This window comes from Podarcis tiliguerta (assembly GCF_965153285.1).
Source record: "Podarcis tiliguerta genome assembly, chromosome: 5".
Taxonomy (NCBI): Eukaryota; Metazoa; Chordata; class Lepidosauria; order Squamata; family Lacertidae; genus Podarcis; species Podarcis tiliguerta.
Genome location: NC_139538.1, coordinates 12,468,622 through 12,490,414, shown reverse-complemented (window position 1 = coordinate 12,490,414; position 21,793 = coordinate 12,468,622). Strand labels below are relative to the sequence as shown.

General features: G+C 44.0%; 1 protein-coding gene across 8 annotated transcripts in view; it reads left to right on the top strand.

Moving 5' to 3' along the window:
* Positions 1-21,793, top strand: part of NAALADL2 (N-acetylated alpha-linked acidic dipeptidase like 2) — an 803,264-nt gene that overhangs the window by 584,852 nt on the left and 196,619 nt on the right. For 7 of the 8 annotated variants that reach the window (XM_083442084.1, XM_083442080.1, XM_083442081.1 and 4 more), the window contains one exon: positions 18,451-18,594. The exons of the other annotated variant lie outside the window; for it this stretch is intronic. In XM_083442084.1, coding sequence (XP_083298210.1) covers positions 18,451-18,594 — 144 coding nt within the window. The remainder of the gene's footprint in view (positions 1-18,450; positions 18,595-21,793) is intronic. 8 annotated transcript variants of the gene reach the window in all.

Here is a 21,793-nt window from a genome sequence, read left to right as displayed (position 1 = left end):
AGATAGAGCTTCGCCGGTCTAAAGCTCAGACGTAGAGCTGGGACGCTGAGATTTGTAAATGGAGACTATTCTTCAATAAAGACTTTGATACTGTACTACCGGCTAGCGTTGGTCCTTGGTGAGCTGGGACCCGGAGCCAGCTCTGACAGGTGCGATTTGACTTCCCCCTGTAATTCTGATAAAAAAAGGTTCTGCCCCCAAAACAGCGTCAGTGTCTAAAGATCGTGGTGACTAAGCCAGGGTTAAACCAAGTTTTGTATTTCATACATAATGGGGGACGGAAATGTAAGCTAACCACTGTCAGCACGCCAAAATCAACACACAGAGGAGAGGAGGCAAACGGGGGAGTGAGCAGGACATAAATGCGAAATGTTATGTCCAAACTGGACCACTGTAAAACGTCTGTCAGCTATATTGTCCATCCAATCTCGTGAGTTACATGAGATGGAGAAGTCTGGGATGTAAAAAGAGAATGAAAAGGTCAGGGTAGAGGTGTGTCTTCAGCAAACCTGAATGAATAAATAAATAAATAAATAATTTTTTATTTATATCCCACCCTTCCTGGTTCAGAAAACCGGGCTCAGGGTGGCTAACAACAAATTTAAAACACTTAATTGTGATACAACACACAAAAAAGCATAAAATACAGTATAAAAGCATGAATAACAATAAATTCAAAAATCAATTTAGGGGAAAATCCATCCAATAAAGTATTGTGGGGGCCCAGGTAAGCCCCGCCCTGCATAATTGATCACATGACAGTGCACACACAACATTTGAATGGGAATGTCCATCAACGTTGCGGGGGCCTGGCCCCCTCAAATATTTTATTGTGGGGGGTGAAGCCCCCATGGCCCCTAGGAGTTGGCTCCTATCCTTCAGCATATGGTGTGCACTAAATGTGCCTCTTTGGGAGAGAGTTTCACAATTTATGAGATGCAAAAGAGAAAGCCAGGGTCCGGGCCCTCAGGCCTCTTGACTCTCTAGACCACACACCCTTCCAAACCACAGCTCTCACCAGTCCTGCTTTGCATTCTTCCTGGGTGTTTTTGCCTGGCTGGAATTTGTCCCTGACCTCTGATTGTGCTACTTGTTTGCCTGGATAGAGGATAGAGAGGGAAGTGTGAGTGCAAAGAAGCTAACCTACTCCATAAAAGATAGCATTCATATTTTTTATTTTTTTGCTCTGCCCACTTTTGCCTCTTGCAATATGGCATGTGGTCCCTGAAAGGTGACCTAGAAAGAAATGTGGCCCTTGGCTGGAAAGGGTCCCCCACCACAGTTTTAGGCTTTCCTCATGGGGAAAATGTTCCAGTGCCTTGATCATTTTGCTTGCTCATTTCAGTGGCATTTTTATCCAATCTCCCTCCTGAAATTTACCATTTAAATTTTACCATTTGCGTAGAATGAACAAGAAGAGGGCGTATAGGGAGAAAGAATTAAGGCTTAACCAGTACAGTGGTACCTCAGGTTAAGTACTTCATTCGTTCTGGAGGTCTGTACTTAACCTGAAACTGTTCTTAACCTGAAGCACCACTTTAGCTAATGGGGCCTCCTGCTGCTGCCACGCCGCCGGAGCCCAATTTCTGTTCTCATCCTGAAGCAAAGTTCTTAACCTGAAGCACTATTTCTGGGTTAGCGGAGTCTGTAACCTGAAGTGTATGTAACCTGAGGTACCACTGTACTTTGGTTCATTGAGTAATGCCGCCAGAGGAATGGGAGAGAGGCACATCAGTGAAGAGGCGGTTCTGCTTTTACTGCAAAGATCACCGCTTCTGAAATGGAGTTTGGAAGCCAGAAAGCCTTGTGATAAGTAGCAAATGCTGGAACCAAGCTGTGCTCCTTCAGAGAAATGTTGACTTACCCCAAACTATCAACTTAATCTAAAATAAACCCCCCTCTGCCCCCCCAGAAAAAGGCAAAGCTTCCTCCATTCAAGAAGACTCATTCTTAAAATGAAACAGAATATTTATTAACACGTCCAATGGATAGTGCCTGCACTCCCTAGGAAGTATCAACAAACGAGTCAATGAGATGCTTCCTGGTAGCTCAAATCACTGTGGAAAATATTTTGTTGCTTACTGCTGGGCAAATCCAGCCCTGTAAAATAAATGTTGGCCAATGATATGCAGAAGGTGAGGCTTAATCCAGAATGTTTTGGGGTTTTTTTTTTTCAATTTCTAGCTGTAGAAACAACTTGCAGCAAATATTATAGACCTTGCCTGAAGCCAAGGGCAAGGATGCTATTAGATATGTATCAGAGGACTTTATGTATATGTGTGTGAATCCTGTTAGAAATATTTCCCCCAACATTTCCTTTCTTCTTGCCTCTCTCTGTCCTCAAATTATTGATGTTCTGTGTATTTTGAAGGTCACGTTTTTTCTCTCTCTCCAGTATATTAGGCATTGAGAAACTGGGTGTGGGCTACAGAAAATTACTAGATAGGGTAAAGCAAAAGGGCAAGGGAGTGACATCAGTGGAAGAGCACACAGCAAGGCTTCAGAAGGGCCGCTGCAGGATACTGTTGAGTCTTCTGTTCACCATTTAGCAAATTATATGGTTTGATTAGGGCCGGCCCTCCCATGAGGCGGGTGAGGCATTAGTGACTGTAATGAACTCTCACTCCCAGGGACACTCCAAACAAGCGACTTCAGCATTTTGAAGGAGGGAAAATGTCTGTAAGTTTAGTGAGCGTTCCGGGGGAAGAGGGGGGTTATTCCTACATCTATAGCGCTTTCTCTGGATTCTTTCCTTGCATTCTTGTAACCCCTCTGTTCTTGATTACAAAAAACAACAACAACCCAAAACAAAAGAGAATGTATCTTGAGCTGCTGATAAAATGCAGATTTTATTTTCCAAATAGCCCAGTTTTGTTTAAAAGTTTTATTCAGGGTTTAAATTTTAAAAAGCAGCCCGCATGCTGCTTTTCAATTTAATTTTTGCTTTCTCTTTTGTTTTGGGGTTCGTTTTGGATCCAGTTTTTGCATTTCTGTTCTTGAATAGAAATCATTCTGTTTTGCCATCAGTTGGCGCAGCTCACCTCTTCTTTACCACCAATTTCCACTGTAAGGTAAAGGTACCCCTGCCCGTACAGGCCAGTCTTGACAGACTCTAGGGTTGTGCGCCCATCTCACTCAAAGAGGCCAGGGGCCAGCGCTGTCCGAAGACACTTCTGGGTCACGTGGCCAGCGTGACAACGCTGCTCTGGCGAGCCAGAGCCACACACGGAAACACCGTTTACCTTCCCGCTAGTAAGCGGTCCCTATTTATCTACTTGCACCCGAGAGTGCTTTCGAACTGCTAGGTTGGCAGGCACTGGGACCAAACAGCGGGAGCGCACCCCGCTGCGGGGATTCGAACCGCCGACCTTTCGATCGGCAAGCCCTAGGTGCTGAGGCTTTAACCCACAGCGCCACCCACGTCCCTAATTTCCACTGTAAAAAATATGAATAAAAAGTATGCACATTTCCAATATTTCTAAACAGAATAGTGCGGTATCTCTGTTATAATGTAGAGATATGGAACAGTATGGAGAACAGTTGCTTACTTTCCTTGTCCCAATGTACCTCCCATGCCTACTAGCTGTATAACTGCAGATTCTTTGATTCAGACTTGCAATGCCCTGCACTCCCTTACATTTCGAATTCCCCCACCTCCTTTTTTTTGCTTCAGCGCTACCTTTCTCATCCTGTCATTCTTGGCTGCTTCAATTTTGTTGTCGTGCATGGTCTTTCCCATTTATTACAAGCACAGTTCACTTTTTACGGGTTTGGGATCACAAAGCTCCACTAAGCAGGTTCTGCCAGTGGACACATTAGCTTTTATGTGAATAAATTACCTGCTCAAAGAATGTAGGCTAAGGCATGAAAGCAGAGGGGTGGAGGAGCTAAGAGCCAGAATGCTAACCATATATAATGTGAGATCATAGCTTTAGAGGAGGTTTTTTTTCTTCCCCTTTATTTAAAAAAAAGGAAAAACAGACACTTTTTTAAAAGGAGTGGGACAATATGTCATTGTTGTTTCCTGTCTCTCAGTCTCTAATTTTTGCAAATTTAAATTTGGTTCTCCGCATTTCTCCTTCATGCAGACTTGAAGGCTCCTCTCCCCTGGCAATAAAACATGATGATAAGCTGGGCTTTCTTTCAGCTGGCGCTCACTAGAGTTCAGCTCTGGCACCTCTTAGGTGGGTGCCATTGCCATTCTAAGATAACAAATTGATAGTGAGCTCCAGCATCTCTTTTTCTAGAAAAAATGGGACTGATGATAAAAGTCTGGTTTTGGTAGCTAACTACTGAGATAAGGAGGTTCATACCAATGAAGCTGAGTGATGGAACATTCAGGACAGGTACGGGGAAATTATGGAACACGCTTCCACTGGGGACAGTGAGGGCCACCAACCTAGGTGGCTTTAAAAGAGCATTAGACAAAATTCATGCAAGAGAGGGCTTTTGATGCCTACCAGTAGTGATGTATGGAAGTGAGAGCTGGACCATAAAGAAGGCTGATCACCGAAGAATTGATGCTTTTGAATTATGGTGCTGGAGAAGACTCTTGAGAGTCCCATGGACTGCAAGAAGATCAAACACATCCATTCTGAAGGAAATCAGCCCTGAGTGCTCACTGGAAGGACAGATCCTGAAGCTGAGGTGCCAAGACTTTGGTCACCTCATGAGAAGAGAAGACTCTCTGGAAAAGACCCTGATGTTGGGAAAGATGGAGGGCACAAGGAGAAGGGGACGACAGAGGACGAGATGGTTAGACAGTGTTCTCGAAGCTACAAACATGAATCTGACCAAACTGCGGGTGGCAGTGGAAGACAGAAATGCCTGGCGTGCTCTGGTCCATGGGGTCACGAAGAGCCGGACACGACCAAATGACTAAACAACAACAAACCGTGATGGTCATGCTCTGTCATCAAAGTTGGAGGCAGTGATGCTTTCAAATACCAGTTGCTGGAAACCACAGAAGGGGGAGAGTACTCTAGGGCTTGAATCCTGCTTCCAGGTTTCCCACAGACATCTGGCAGCCACTGTGAAAACAGGATGCCGGACTAGATGGGAAGTTGTCCCGATTGAATTAATAATTCTTATTAATTATATCCTTTTGAACTTAAGGGCAGAACTACTATAAACAAACTTGGCATTAGTCAAAGATGAGGAAAGATAAGTATTGGCAGGGGATACTTTAAATTTTAACTGCTCTCTCAGTGAATCGCTTATTATTCACGTTGGTAACTAATTTCACAGGTGGTTGTCACATGTGCTTTTATTGGTACTCCACAAGCAATTTAAAATTAGTCTGGGAACTGTTTCAGTAAAGCAACGCCAATAGACCTACGTTGTAACTAGAGTCACCCTGATCTCTTGTAAAAATTACTTTGACTTTAATATTGCATGGTTCTGAAATGAAGGTTATGCTTTTCCTGTAATTTATTTTTATGTTGCTGGAAATTCTGTTCACAGTGAGGCATATATTTTCATACTGGGTCTTTGTGTGTGCGTGGTTTAAAATTATTTGAAACTGTTTGTCACCCGAGAACTTCCATTAATAAACTAATAAATGTTTACAGTTACATACACATGCACACGCAAGTGTGCGCGCACACATGAACGCATATAAGGAGAGGTGGTGATGACTGAATTTAGATAACATTTTCTTGATATAGAATCATAGAATCATAGAGTTGGAAGAGGCCACAAGGGCCACACTTTCTATGTGACATCCTTTTATATATTTGAACATGGCTATCATATCACCCCTTAACCTCCTCTTCTCCAGGCTAAACATGCCCAGCTCCCTTAGCCATTCCTCATAAGGCATCGTTTCCAGGCCTTTGACCATTTTGGGTGCCCTCCTCTGGACACGTTCCAGTTTGTCAGTGTCCTTCTTGAACTGTGGTGCCCCGAACTGGACACAGTACTCCAGGTGAGGTCTGACCAGAGCAGAATACAGTGACACTATTACTTCCCTTGATCTAGATGCTATACTCCTATTGATGCAACCCAGAATTGCATTGGCTTTTTTAGCTGCTGCGTCACACTGTTGGCTCATGTCAACAGTGTGACGCAGCAGCTAAAAAAGCCAATATGTTTGTTCTTGTTCATGGAAGGATATAAAACAAGGTCAGGAAACCTGTGGCCCTCCAGATGTTACTGGACTACAACACAAGTTATCGGCATCTGTTGTCTGTACTGGATGGAACTGAAGGGTGTTGGAATTTAACAAGCAGCTGGGTAGCCAACCCTGATATAGAAGCAGCATGGATGTGCTTTGTGTGTGGCTGGTCACTCTATAAAACCAAACAAAACCTACAGTTCTGCCACTTAGCACACCACAATGAGGAGAAGAATATATCTATCCCTGAACTGTTTGCTCCACTGGTAACCAACATGGTTCGCTCTAGATCAGGGTTTCCCAAACTTGGGTTTTCGGACTAGAGTCCCCATCATCCCTGACCCCTAGGGGATGGTGGGAGTTGTAGTCCAAAAGCAGCTGGAGACCTAAGTTGGCAAACCTTGCTCTAGATGCAGATGGGTGCCAACTGCCAAGAGCCCTAGCTGGCATGGCCAATGGTCAGGGATAATTGGAGTTGTAGTCCAACAACAACTGGGTGGGTACCATGTTAGCTGCACCCGGTCTACTCTAACTGGAAGCAACTGTGAAAGGTCTTGGGGACCTTGATCCTTATAATGGCCACCTAATCCTTATTATTGCAGGAGACCAAGATGGAATGTGGGACCTTCTGTTTGCAAATAATTGTGACCCACCACTGAGATATGGTCATTCCCATTTAAAAAAAACAAACAGTCCTTCTGATTTGGAATGACAGTTCCTTCATGCCAATGTTCTTTAGATTGTATTTTGGGGAAATCCTGGAGTTCCATGGAGGTTTATTTGCAGATCTTCAATGAGATGAGCATTCAAACTACCTGAAAGACTGCCCAAATATTTCGTTTTGTTGTGCAGTTGCAGAAAGGTGTTTGGTGTGTCCTAGTCTGCAGTCTCAGGTCATGCAGGTCAATAGGAAGACCCAGCAACGAGTTGCACCTCAGTCTTGTGTAACTTACTGGGGCTTGCTTCATGGCATGCTTAATGGATAACTGTGGAATGGGTTCTCTGAATGCAGAAAGTCTGAAAGCCACCACTGTACAGTTTGTGCTATGTTATTGTGGCCATTCCTATTTTCTCTTCTTCTATTACAACCTGGGGTCATTCAATGAAGCTGTATGGTGGGAGTCAGGACTGAAAAAAGGAAGATAAACTATGGCATTCACTACCCCCCAAATATGGTGACAGCCACCAAAATACCAAATCATGGAGGAGAAAGCTACCTCTGGTTGCCAGATGCTAGAGAACAACCATGGGAATAGGCTATTGCACTCACAACCAGACAGCTTGTGTGCTTCTTAGAGATATCTAGTTGACCACTGTAGGAACAGAATACCGTGGTACCTTGGGTTAAGAACTTAATTTGTTCTGGAGGTCTGTTCTTAACCTGAAACTGTTCTTAACCTGAGACACCACTTTAGCTAATGGGGTCTGCCGCTGCCGCCACGCCACTGCCGCACGATTTCTGTTCTCATCCTGAAGCAAAGTTCTTAACCCAAGGAACTATTTCTGGGTTAGCAGACTCTGTAACCTGAAGCATCTGTAACCTGAAGTGTCTGTAACCCGAGGTACCACTGTACTGAACTGTATGATCTGAATGTCTGATCTGTAAGGGATCTTTCTCATAGCAGGCAGCTGGACTAGATGACCCTTGAGATCTCTCCCAACTCTATCACTGTAACCGGATCAATGGTTTAACCCAGGACAGTTTCCATAATGTTCTCCTGACACAGTCAAGGCTGAGGGACAAAATAAATCTCATGTTCTGGTGCCACCGAGAAATCGATTACAAGTGTAATGTCAGTTTATGGCCATAAGAACATCATAAGCCAAAATTTATATGCTTCCGCAGAAACAAATTATGCATGGCATGTGATTATTTTCCACTTCCTTTTCAGGATACAGACAGAGTAGCATTGGTAGCCCCTGCAACTCCCTTTTGTGTTGGCTGCAAGCCGTGCCCTCTTTGTGATGTTCTGAGCCCCTGCAGTGTTTACTGCATGCTATAAACAAAATAATTGCTATCCTAAAGCTGTCACAATCAGTGTTTTCTTAGAGATTTTCTATTTCCATTTCATCTCCTTGCAGTATATTCTAAGGTTTTTATTATTTTTAATAATAATAAATCTTATTATTATGGGCACGTAAGATTGCCTGCTTGTACATAACATAGTGCTGGCTTTAGAGGTGTCAGGATGCACACGTCATAGGTTTCAGCTGCTACCTGAACTTTTAGGGTGCTTCGTGTTTCTGTAGCTGTACACATCAGGAATGTGTAGCAGCTTCCAATGGCTTATCGAAGCTTCCTACTCATTGTGCACCACATCGACCAATTTATTATTTGCCCTTGGGTAAATGTCACCATGCATCTCTACCTAGCGGCCCCAGTTTGCAAGCTATTACAAATTTCCTAGAAACTTCCTTATGTAAGAGGGAGAGAGAACGTTGCTAAGGTTGCTGACTTGAAGGGATCACTGCCACTTTGACCTCAGATTTGTGAGATCATCACTCGGGACATTTTGCTACTATTTATGGAAACTCAGCTTTTCTTTGGAATTGCTGGTTTATTTTGCCTGAGCAGGAGCCTCCAGACCTGCCTTGAATTTTGTGAAGTGAAATCCTGCAGCAATATGGGAAGGTTTGCAATTCCAAAATTTCCATTAATAGCATCTTTTTCACCAAAAGTAAATTTACAGCTTCAAGTAATGACAGAAGGGGGGGTGGGGAGAAATTCCAGTTTCTGATGACATTTCCCTGTAAAGAAATGTCTGCATAACCTCCCCTCAACATAATTTAAGCAAGCCGATTTACAGGCAATACATGCACAAACATTTCTGAACCCAGTGCTTTTTTTCTGGGGGACTCAGGGGTACGCATACCCCTAAACATTTTGTGAATCTTTGTACTTTTGTCCATTTACTCTATTTATTTATTTTCTGATTTGAACTATAAGATGCTGGTTTTCTTGAGTCAAAATGAGAGTACCCCTAAACATTTTTAAAGAAAAAAAGCACCGTCTGAATCTATACAGTCTTAAAAACCTGTTTATACAAATTTATAATAGTCTAGTGTAATGAGTGCAACTGCAGCTGAACAATCTAGAAAAAGCACAAAAATGTGCCGCTAAGTCCTTTCAAGCACTGTCTGAAGACAATGCTGTGTGTACAATTAGCACAAACCATTAAAAGATCATGAAAGTGCAGCCTGTAAATAAAGGAGCCTTAATCGGTCTTATGTTTGCATCTGTGCATGGGGCCTCTGCTTTTGTCCTTTTCCAACACCACCTTCCCACTAGGGGCAGAGGAGAATTTTGCTTTGCCTACAATTTCAAGTGAACCAACTTAATTTGCACCTCTGCTTGGAACATAATTATCCATTGGATTTCACGCTTTGCTGAATTTTACAGTACAATCCTCAACTCAAACAACTTACCAAATTGTGTGTATGCATATTGAAGCAAAGCACATTTAAAAGTGGGTACATTAAAATAAAATGCAAATTTAAGGGTTGCACCCAACTAACTTTTTCTCCGAGTAGCTCCGTTGAAATTAATGGCCATGACTAACTGAGGCCCATTAATTTCCGTGCGTCTACTCTGAGTAAACATTAGCTGAATACAACCATTTGGATATGTGTGAATTTCAAAGGATGGCTGTTTCAATTTGTGTATGCTTTCGGAAAGTACAAAGTAGGTAGATTTAAATTTAAATGCAACCTGAATCAAATTCATCCCCACTCTTAGTAGGCGAAGTTTGTTATGCTGAATTCTGCTGCTGAAATCCCCTGTTCTGCAGTGCTTCTAAAGATGTCTCCCTCTTCCACATGGTCCCCCTTCTTGAGCATCACCCTAGATGTTGTTCTTCTGCTCTAATATGCCTGCAGGAAAAGAAACTTCACAGTCTTCCCTAAACTGACAATTCCAGCAGATGAGAGAGAGAGAGAGAGAGAGAGAGAGAGAGAAGCAACTTTTGGATCTAGCCTTTTCAGCGATTCTTATAAACCAAACTAGACATATAGAAAGCAAAAACAAGGTTCAACAGAAACTGCAGTATCTAAGCAACCCACTTTTCATATGCCATCTGCATATGTGTCTGTGGGCAAACTCAGAGCCACATTTCATACTGTTTCAAAAGCTATATATTGGACCAGCTGAGCTGTTTGTTTTTGCAGGGTAAGGGAGTTTTCCTTCACCCTGAACAGTCTCATGGGAATAAAATGGAACAGTATAATATGTTGTCACAGGCATCAGTTTAGGTGTCAGGGCTGGGCCATAGTCTGAGGTGAACTAGGAACCATTGGCAGGACCAAAGGACAGCCCAGGAGGCAGGCTCAAGGAGCAAGCCAGAATTCAGGACTCCAGAAGAACGAAGGACAAAGCATTCCTTGTTCTTCAAATCTAGTTCAAATCTAAAAGGAAACTGAACCGCTCAGGGGAGTCTTTAGCCCCCAAGTCTGACAAGCGCCGCTGTTGTGAATGAAAGCGCCACCGCCACTGGCGCGGCACATCTTTGGTAAATGAGCACACAAAGTCAAAAGTCCTTTATAATGTATACAGTAGGTATACATTTTGGTAATACGTAGGTATATATGTATTTTGTTTTTCTAGCTTGATCAAAATTATTTATTATTTTGTAACAGGTAGGTAGTTAAGAGCTTTAGTGGTGAGGGCCTAGCGCCCCCCAGAATTCGGTGCCCGGGTGCCCCGCACCCCTTTCACCCCTGGGTAAAGACGGCCCTGGAACCACTTCCTGTTCAGGAGGTTCCAGTGTCCAAACAGAGTGGGCTTTTGCAGTAGAGAAACAGTTTAAGATTGTGCTTAATCCTTCATACTGCAATCTGCTTTCCTCTGAAATACCCCACCCCCAGTGATTTACTGTAGCCAAGCACAGGCCAGAACAATCTGCTGCAAGCTGCAGTGGCATACCCTCCAGAGTGCAAGGCTGGCCTAATACATGTTGGCATGAGACCCCAAAATGGTGCCCCACTTCCCTGCCAGGGAAGATCTATATCAGGAATGGGGTGTGTGTGTGTAGAAAGATCAACATCTGGATCTGCTGCCTTAGTGAATCATGCTGCTTGGGGTGCTTGCCTCACCTTGTCTCATCGGTGGGTTGGCACTGTTTGGGTGGAGTGGCAGAGCCAGCGCCAGGGGGGATTAGGCTGGATCTTAATTCGATTCACATGTTCTGTTAATCTGGGGTAAATGAAGCTGGCAAAAGGGTGTTGCAACTCAAAATCTATTTTCAAGCCTTGTTTTCTTCCAGGCTTAGACTGGCTTAGCCAGCAGTAGCCTTGCTTCCTAGCAGACTTTAGGTCTGAGGTGCTTTACACTGCCTTAATTTAAGACAGTGTAATTTATGCTGGTTTCCTATTCTTAGGATTGCTACCTAAGCACTCACAGGATGCCAATTCCCTCCTTTCTTCTCCTACGCTTGCTTTAACTGCATGATGCATATGTAGAAATCATAGGTTATGATGCTTATCTCCTGTATGTGTAGTGAGATGCATCATTGTCTGAATTGTTTGCTTGCATCAATCTTCTTGTTTCACTTTCTATACAATTGCCATGCAGGGTCTTTTTAAAAAAAAAAATCATAAAAACAAACCTGCATCTCTTTGCTTCTAACTCCTTGATATTTAGTTAGCATTTAGCTTGCAAATGATTACTAAAACAATCCCTTTACTTCCACTTCTTACTGCCATCTGCTGAGCATCTCCTTAGAGAAATTAACTGCATTCCATCCTGGAACTGTGAATGACAAATTTGTCACCGTATGCAAGGCGTAAAGAGAAATAAGGGGGGGGGGGAGTCTTTTTAGGCAGTGGTCTAATTGCAGATAAAACAAGCTATACCAGAGCAACGGAAAAGAAGGGTGAGATTGCTTGAAAAAGCAAATGCTACTGGGCCAAGGAGATGGTCCTGCTTGTGGTTTCTCCATACAAATCTCACTGGCCACTTTTGAGAATCGGCTGCTGGACTATATGGACCTTTGGCTCAATCCATCAAGGGTTTCCTTATGTCCTTGTGGGTCTCTTCTATTAGATTGTCTGCCATTGATGCTGCCTTACAACACAATCCAAACCCAAGGTCCGCAAGGAAGAGCAGGTTTGGAATAAGGCAGATCTGGCCCAGCTAGGGCTCAGCCAGCAGTGAGGGAACATCCTGTTGCTTCTTCTCTTGGGCAGCCTCCTCCCTTGGGCAGGTTGCAGTGGCTGATGAAGAGCAGGCAAGGAGGAGAAGAGGTTATGACCGCTGAGGCCAAGCCCTGTGTGATGCACTGGCTTTCAGGCACAGGCAGAGGGCAGGACTGTCCTGGGTGGGAAGAAAGAGATCAGTGGAGCAGAGCGCGAGAAGTCTTGTTTTGTTTTTGCTTTTGTTTTCAAACACACTGTGTGTTTATGTCTAATCTTGCCTCTTTCTAAAATTTACTGGTGTGTGCTTTTCTTTTTGTAACTATACCAAAGAATAAAATAAAATTGGGATTACGGGTTTTCTCAGGACAGTGAGGGGTGTGTGTGGTGTTCCGCTGGTGTCGTGGTGGTTGGACTCGCCCTTATTTTGATAAGAAATGTTCTGTGGTGCAGAGGCCGGGGGACAAAAAAATGGGGGGGGGGGAGCATTGAAGAAGGTCAGTTGGGAAGAGTGAGAAATGTCCCTGTTTTGATCTGATGAATGTTGGAGGGTATGTAGTAGATCAAACCTTGGAAGAATAGAATTGTAGCGTTGGAAAGAATCTGGAGAACATCTAGTGGAACCTACTGCAATTCAGGAATCCTTCCCACAGCCATGGGCTCAAATCACCTTATCATGGCCGTTTTACAGATGTGGGGAGCAGTTTTTCCTGAGGGCACCTCAGGAGAGACCTGATTGCTGCCTCTTAGTTTCTGCCATTTTGTTACTTCTTGCTGTGTGTTCAATGGATTGCATATTTTAAATGGGTTTTTATGTATTCTTATTTACTCATTTTGTTGCAAACCGCCTGTGGATTGCACAGATAAGTAAATAATCAATTCTTGGTAGAGGCTCGAATAGTGAACTTTTTTCATTCACGGCTCACATGCTTAGCTAGTATGCTGCCATAACTCTTCATTTTATTTCCTTGACAGAATTTATACACCACTTTTTTTTATAAAACACACACACTTTAAGCTGTTTACATTAAAGAATATAAAGTATTCACAAGCAAATGTTGCTAAAATCCATAGACTTTAAAAGCAGAAGACATAACAGGATTATCAAAACACAGGTAAAATCAGCAGCCTTTTTGAAAAAGAAGAAAAAAGAACAAATATACATAATAAAATTCCCTGTCTGGGTAGCCTTGCCAGAACTAAAACGTTTTTAGCAGGCATCAAAAACAGCACAAAGAAGGGGCTTGCCTGTGGTTAATAGACATTTGTCTCAGTAAGTGAAGGAAATGTCAAAGGAAAATAGGGATGAATGAATTGAATGCTTTTTAAACAAAGTGAGTTTATTTTTTATTTATTTTTTTTAAAAAACATCTTTTGGGCTACTTTGTCTTCCAACTGTGTGCTAAACACTCTGCCTGCCATAAAAGCAGGTAACGCCCCAGGAAAGATGCCCATTTCACTCTCTGCCATGCCTCAAATCAATATGTGGTTTTTAAATGCACCCTTTTTAAAACCACATGTCGCACCAGCTCCCATCTCAGTGCTGTCACAGTGGGCAGAGCAGCTCGTTTCAGCTTCCAGGAAAAACAAAAATGAGAAGCATCTTTGAAAGCATATTTAGAAAGGCAGCTGCAAAACGGAGGTCCCTTCTTTCAGCCCATGGGGGGATTGGTTTTAGATTAAGATTTACATTATGTCTCATTTGCATTTTTCATCTCCCTCCCCCCTTTTTTTTACACTGAAACCCAGGGATGTTCTCACATTTGCTTATTAACAACACCCGTTACCTAAAGATGCACGCAGCAAGCTGGCAGATGGCCATGCCTCTGCTCACGGGTGCCTTGGCAACAGAGCAGAATGTTTGAGTTTAACTTTACCCATGTTGTCATTTCCTAACTTGCATGTTTCTCCATTTTGCTCTTTACTCCACACAAACTCAAGTGTTTCCATTTACACACGCCTACATGCCTTCCTTCTGCTTTGCTGAAAGGGCCACCCACTCGCTATCCGTCAACTTTTCCTTGAAACCCTCTCCCTCTCTCTCAGCTGAAATCTTTGACAGTTTTTTGAGGACCACAGCTGCCCTGCCCGTGCTGAATCCAGTTAATCTTCCCCATACCACCTCTGCAAAACCACAGGCCATTTCTTTGCCCCTTTGACAAAGGAATGAGGAATTAATAGCTCACTATTTCGCCAATGGTGTCATGTGGAGTGTTTTACAGTGGCGTGTTAAAGTTATACGTACCTTTGGGGGTGAAGTAGAACTGTAGAACTGCTGTGTTTGTAGAGACAGGGGCCTTTTCTAAGAGGCTATTGGTTGGTTGCCCAGGAAGGTATAAAGAAGAAGAGTTTGGATTTGATATCCCACTTTATCACTACCCGAAGGAGTCTCAAAGCGGCTAACGTTCTCCTTTACCTTCCTCCCGCACAACAAACACTCTGTGAGGTGAGTGGGGCTGAGAGATTTCAAAGAAGTGTGACTAGCCCAAGATCACCCAGCAGCTGCATGTGGAGGAGCAGAGACGCGAACCCGGTTCACCAGATTACGAGTTTACTGCTCTTAACCACTACACCACACTGGCACAAAAAGAGAAGGAAAGGTTTCTTACAGTCCTTTTTTATTTCAAACCTGACAGAGAGAGGCTATAGCAGCCAGCTTCTTGGATAACAGTGTTGTCCCCAGTTCATCGCCACCCCCCTTCTCTCCCACTTCCTCATTCATCATCACCTCCTCTACAGGTGCTGCTAAGTGCCCTCTGTCTTCGAGCTCTTTGCTCTCCTACTTTTAAGGCTCGCCGGGTTCTGGGAGATGGTGGGACTGGAATGCTTTCTAGGGACAACATGTCAGCCAGCTATTGCTCCAGCTCTGATTGCTCCTCCTTTCCCATTATTTCCCAACTTCCCCCCTCATCTGCCTCTCAGCTGTGACCTCCCTCAACCCCCTGTTGTAAATCTATACTGTCTTCCTCCTCCCTGGGAGGGTTAGGATGGGGAGGTGGCCTCCACCATTCCTTCTCCTCTGCCCAGCCTCCGACACCTTTGGCTGATTAGCATTTTACATCCTTTTAAATGTATTTGTGGGAGAGTGATTATTGCTTTGTTTTATTCTTGTTCTTGCTTTTTTAATGTATTTTTATTCTGTATTTTTACCCTGTGACATGCCCTGAGATCTTCGGATGAAGGGCGGTGTAGAAATTTAATAAATAATAAATTTAGTAAAGAAATAAATTCAAGAAACATAAATACCCTACGCCTATGGTAGTGCACCAGTGAGGTAGAGTACCTGCAGTGTACAAATCCAACGAAGATTATTTAGTCGTGTGCACATGAAGGGGGTCTAAAGCAAGCCAGTGTAATTTAAGGTGGCATAAAATTATAACTGATCCAAATCCCGTTCAGCAGCGGGACTGGTGGTGGTGCTCTGCTTAAGCCTGACAGAGGGCAAATAAGCATTTGAAATGGTGTTCTATGCCAGGTTGCCAGGTTCCATGACTGAGCTGAAAGGGCTTAGAATCCAACCTAAGTCATCCCGTCCCCCCCGGCCTGGCTACACCCCCTGAAACACCCCTTTTGGGGTACTTACAATGCTATCAGCTCAATCATCTTTGGCTTCGCCAACTGAGTGGGAATCAACTGACTGAGCCAGAGATCTGCTGCATCCTACGCTGATCTTCCCACTGGATCTTGCCACAGGATCCCTGACTCTGTTAGATTGCATACGGAGCTCATTTTGCACCCAGGGTGACTAAGCCAAAATCTTGATTGAGCACAAACATGCTTTCTGTTGTAATTTATAATTTCCTGGAAGACAACACGGCCCTCCTTGCAGTGTCTGTTCACAGCATAAAACTGTCAAATTCCCATTAAGCTTAAGGTGAAAAATTAATGAACCATTCAGTTCAGTTATTTCAAAACTAATACAATTCTATTAGCATTGTAGCTGAAAGTCAAAGAAGTGGTATGCACAATTACAGTTCAGTGTCGAGTCAAACTTTCCCTTTTCTAAAGAAAGGAAACAAAAAGGAAGATCATTAAAATGCTATTTTAGGGCACAATAGGAACACACACACACTTTTCCTCAGACGTCTAGATACATGTTTGGCTTTATTCACTGACAAAACATGACTTTCCTGTGCAATAATTTGGTTGGGTGTAGGTTGCCAGTAGGAATGCAGAAAGTTGTCTTATACTGAATCAGACCAATGAGCCAGCTAGTTCAGTATGTCTTACACTGACTGGCAGCAGTATTCTGGCTCTACATGGAAATGCCAGGGATAGGACTTCTGCATGTAAACAGATGCTCTGTTACTGAGCTCTGACCCCTCCTTAAAGCAAACTATAAAAGGTCTTGGTTAAATGTTGATGAGGAGGGACCATATAAAGGTCAACACTCATTCAAGGACCACCATGCAAAACAGAAACCCACTTAGAACCCCTTACCGAAACATCAACCATGACATTTGTTTGGTACCCAGCCCCCCTGTAGAATTTGATAATGGTGTGAATTTGGTTCCAGAAGGAGGAGGAGTTTCATTTCTGCTCCTTGGTCACAAGGGAGCTAGACTTTTTCCAGGACACATCCTCTTTCTCAGGGGTACAAATTGCATTTACAGTGGTACCTCGGGTTAAGTATTTAATTTGTTCCGGAGGTCTGTACTTAACCTGAAACTGTTCTTAACCTGAAGCACCACTTTAGCTAATGGGGCCTCCTGCTGCCGCCACGCCGCCACAGCATGATTTCTGTTCTCATCCTGAAGCAAAGTTTTTAACCTGAAGCACTATTTCTGAGTTAGCAGAGTCTGTAACCTGAAGCTTATGTAACCTGAAGCATAGGTAACCCGAGGTAACACTGTATTTGCTTTGGATGGCTGTCATGGCATCCTCTTTTTAATAATAATAATAATAATAATAATAATAATAATAATAATAATAATAATAATAATAATTTATTTATATCCTGCCCTCCCCAGCCGAAGCTGGGCTCAGAGCGGCTAACAACAGTAAAAGTAACACAGTTTACATAAAATCAGAATCAATTAATTGAAATACATTCTAAAATCACTTCATTCTAAAATCAATTCAGAATCAAATTAATGGCAACCATTGGGCTAGCGTTCTATGAAGATTACCAAAGGAGGGGGTCAGGCTGTGCCTTGGGCAAAGGCCTGGCGGAACAGCTCTGTCTTGCAGGCCCTGCGGAAAGATGTCAAGTTCTGCAGGGCCCTAGTCTCTTGTGACAGAGTGTTGCACCAGATCGGGGCCACAGCTGAAAAAACCCTGGCTCTGGTTGAGGCCAGCCTAACCTCCCTGTGGCCCGGGACCTCCAAGATGTTTTTGTTTGAAGACTGTGTGCCTTCACACAGTACATTGTTAAAATGCAGTATTCACTTCCAAAGGAGGCAGTGATGGCCACCAACTTGGGTGGCTTCAACAGAGGAGAGGACAAATTCATGGAGGTAAAGGCTATTAATAGCTATGATGGCTGTGCTTTGCCTCCATGGTAGGGGGCTGTATGCTTCTGATTACCAGTTACTGGGCATATATCCTGCTTACAGGCTTCCTAAAGGTAAAGGTAAAGGTACCCCTGCCCGTACGGGCCAGTCGTGTCCTACTCTAGGGTTGTGCGCCCATTTCACTTAAGAGGCCGGGGGCCAGCGCTGTCCGGAGACACTTTACCTTCCCGCCAGTAAGCGGTCCCTATTTATCTCCTTGCACCCGAGAGTGCTTTCGAACTGCTAGGTTGGCAGGCGCTGGGACTGAGCAACGGGAGCGAACCCCGCCGCGGGGATTCGAACCGCCGACCTTTCGATCGGCAAGTCCTAGGCACTCAGGCTTTTACCCACAGCGCCACCCGCGTCCCTACAGGCATCCAATTAGAATCATAGAATTGTAAACTTGGAAGGGACCTCAAGGGTCATCCAGTTCAGCCCCCTGCAATGCAGTTCAATCTCAGGACCCATGAAAGATATCCACCCAGTCTCTGCTTAAAAACCTCCAAGGAACGAGAGTCCACCACCTCCTGAGGGAGAGCGTTCCATGGTCAAACAGCTCTTACTGCCAGAAAACGTTTCTCGGAAATCCAAAAGTGCCTGTCATGGAATCAGAGTGGCATGTTCTGTTCGTGAACTCTTCAAATGCACTGATCTAGAGAAAGGTTTTATTGTCGTATACTTACGTTGTTCTCTTTACCCCCTCAACTCTCCTTGAAGATGGAAGCTATAAACAGAACCGATCGAACCTCACTTCTCTATTAGTCCAGCCTATTTGTGCAGCATTGGTGAGGAAGTTGTTCCCTTCCCCTGAGAAGGCTGGTGGAAATGAAGACTGCAAACCCCTGGAATTGCTGGCTACAGGTAACAGTTTTCCTTTCTCTCTCTCTCTCTCTCTCTCTGAATGACGATCCTCTTTAAATTCAGAACTTCCGTAAGCCCTTGAAATTGCATTACGCATAATTGTGTATAATTGGGGGCTTTGACCAATTGCAGGTACATTCTTTTAGCAGCACTTTAAGAAGAGGCGAGGAGAGAGAGAAAATGTATATCAATTACACTCTGAAGAGCTTGCTGAGATCGAGCTCAGAACGTTCTGAAGAGCCGCTGATAAGAAGAATGATGTTAATGGGGTGGGGGGGTGGGGAGAGAAAGTATTTCACAAACTCGTTTAAAAACACACAAAAATTCACAAAGCTTACACATACCTGGCTCCTTGTTTGTTGCATCTGCCAAGATCTAACTGATGCAAGTCAGATATCTGGAGTACCACGTCTCTCAGCACATGGCATTAAAGTCTAATTCATGCTATTGACTGAGAAGATCCCTCCGATTCACCCAAGAGAGGCTTCTGTAGATGCAGTGCTGTTTGTTAGGCCTTGTTGGACAACATACGATATCAGGGAAGCGTTTAAGGCACCAGGAGAGCATTAAAGAGTTGGCTTTCCTCACGTTTTCTCCCCCCGAGTGTGTGCCTCCAGCATATCTACTAAGCTCTCTACAAATAGCTCTGTTTGTGTACACTTTCATTTGTATCACATTGCAGGAAATAGAGTGCTATGTTTGCACCTCTGTGTGTGCGTGTTTGTATATCAATAAGGGGGCATGCTTCACTTAGGCTAAAAATAAATAAATCTGACAACAAAGAGGCAGAAATGCATTGGGCAGAATTTGGCGAAAGGTGTTCTCATCTCAATGTTTTGGGAAGCATCATACACTCAAGGAAAGGCAGCAGATCACAGCATTTTAAAGTTGGAAGGGATCCTGTGAGCTATCTAGTCGAAACCCTTGCAATGCAGCAACCTCAACTAGATCATACATGGCAGATGGCCATCCAGCCTCTGCCTAAAAATCTCCAAGGAAGGAGGGCCCACAGGTTCTTACGGCCACAGCTGTCAATGGAGGCGCAGGTCAATTCTGTGTCCTGGACAGCTGTTTATCAGCTCCATCTGGTACGCAGGCTGAGACCTTACCTGCCCATGGACTGCCTCGCCATAGTGGTGCATTCTTTGGTTAACTCTCCCGCTTGGACTACTGCAATGCGCTCTACGTGGGGCTACCTTTGAAGGTGACCCAGAAACTACAACTAATCCACAATGCGGCAGCTAGACTGGTGACTGTGAGTGGCCGCCGAGACCATATAACACCGGTCTTGAAAGACCTACACTGGCTCCCAGTACATTGCCGAGCACAATTCAAAGCATTGGTGCTGACCTTTAAAGCCCTAAACAGCCTCGTCCCAGTATACCTGAAGGAGCGTCTTCACCCCCATCGTTCTGCCCAGACACTGAAGTCCAGCATCAAGGCCCTTTTGGCGGTTCCCTCGCTGCAAGAAGCCAAGTTACAGGGAACCAGGCAGAGGGCCTTCTCAGTAGTGGTGCCCGTCCTGTGGAATGCCCTCCCACCAGATGTCAAAGAGAATAACAACTCCCAAACTTTTAGAAGACATCTGAAGGCAGCCCTGTTTAGGGAAGCCTTTAATGTTTAATAAACTATTGTATTTTAATATTCTGTTGGAAGCCGTCCAGAGTGGCTTGGGAAACCCAGCCAGATGGGTGGGGTATAAATAAATACATTAGTAGTAGTAGTAGTAGTAGTAGTAGTAGTAATTTTATTATTATGTTAGTCCTGATGTTTAGTCAGAATTTCTTTTCTTATTATGTGAAACCATTGGTTTGGGTCATGCCCTCCAGAGCAGCAGAAAATAAGCTTTCTCCATTCTCCATGTGTCAGAGCTTTGGACATTTGAAGACAGCTCTCATACCTCCTCTCAGTCTCCACTTATCCAGGCTATTGGCCTGGCAGAAAGGTTTTCAGCGAGGATATATGGCGATGTTACGTTCCATCTGGTACATCTATCCATACCCTGAGATGGCACCAATGTGCTTCAGATATATCCGGAGTGATAGGCAAGAAACTGAAAGATACAGGTTTGGGGGAAGGAGAAGTACCTTTTGCCAGTGGGTGGTTGGTGGCCATTGGGACTGGTGGGGTAGAAATCAGTGAGGCCAATGACTGGTGGAGCTTCAGCCAATGACAGCCAGAGCCAACCAATTTGAGTTTTGTCTCTACCATTCCCACTGCTGGGGACTGAGGAAGTGCAGTTCTGTTTTGCAGAGCCGTGCAGAGCCTCATGTCTTTCAGTAGTCGCATAGTTTCTTGTGTCTTTCAGTAATCACATAGTTTCTTTTTTTTTGGGGGGGGGGGGGAGGATGTGGTATCAATTTCTGTCCAGCTCGAAAGGAGTGTGTATTATATTTATGAGGAAAACCACACCAGCTTATGCTGTTGAACAGCGAAAGGTCTCAAAAATCAATCCAGATTTATTTAGAGGAGGGTGGAGAACAGTTAAATCAGATTAAACAAACAGTGTCCAAGGGATCAATCACTTCCATGCAAAAGGTGACAGAAGAGCAAGTTCGTACTGCAGCAACTTCCAGTCGTTCATCAGCTGTGCTAAATAAGGCACTGCATGAGAAAGTTTACAGTATATTCAGCATTCTGTCTGCAGCCATTGATTCACAATTAACTTTCTTCATAGACTATTTGATACACTGCTAAGCAAGAATTAATTTTGCAGAGATAAATGCACTGTATTAATGATGCAGTGTGGAATATTCCCCTATCAGGCTGGCCTGCTACATAGATAGCATCCATTTCTCTTTTACAAAACCTTGGGTTACAAATTCTTTCCAGATTAGAGTCAAAATGTGGATGGGATCAATTTCCGAGATGAAAAAGGTACCAGGATAAAGCAATGGAAACTAATTAAGTAAAGTTGTTTGTGTATTTTCAACAGTATAAGAGACTGTTTATTATTAGCATTACAGTGGAACCTCGGGTTGCGAACATGATTCGTGCGGGAGGCACGTTCGCAACCCGCAGCGCCGCATCTGTGCACGTACAGGTCACAATTTGCCGCTTCTGCGCATGTGCAAAGTGCGATTTAGTGCTTCTGCGCATGCGCGAGTGCTGAAACCCGGAAGTAACCCATTCCGGTTCTTCTGGGTTCGGTGCGGTGTGCAACCAGAAATCGCATAACCTGAAGCGTCTGTAACCCGAG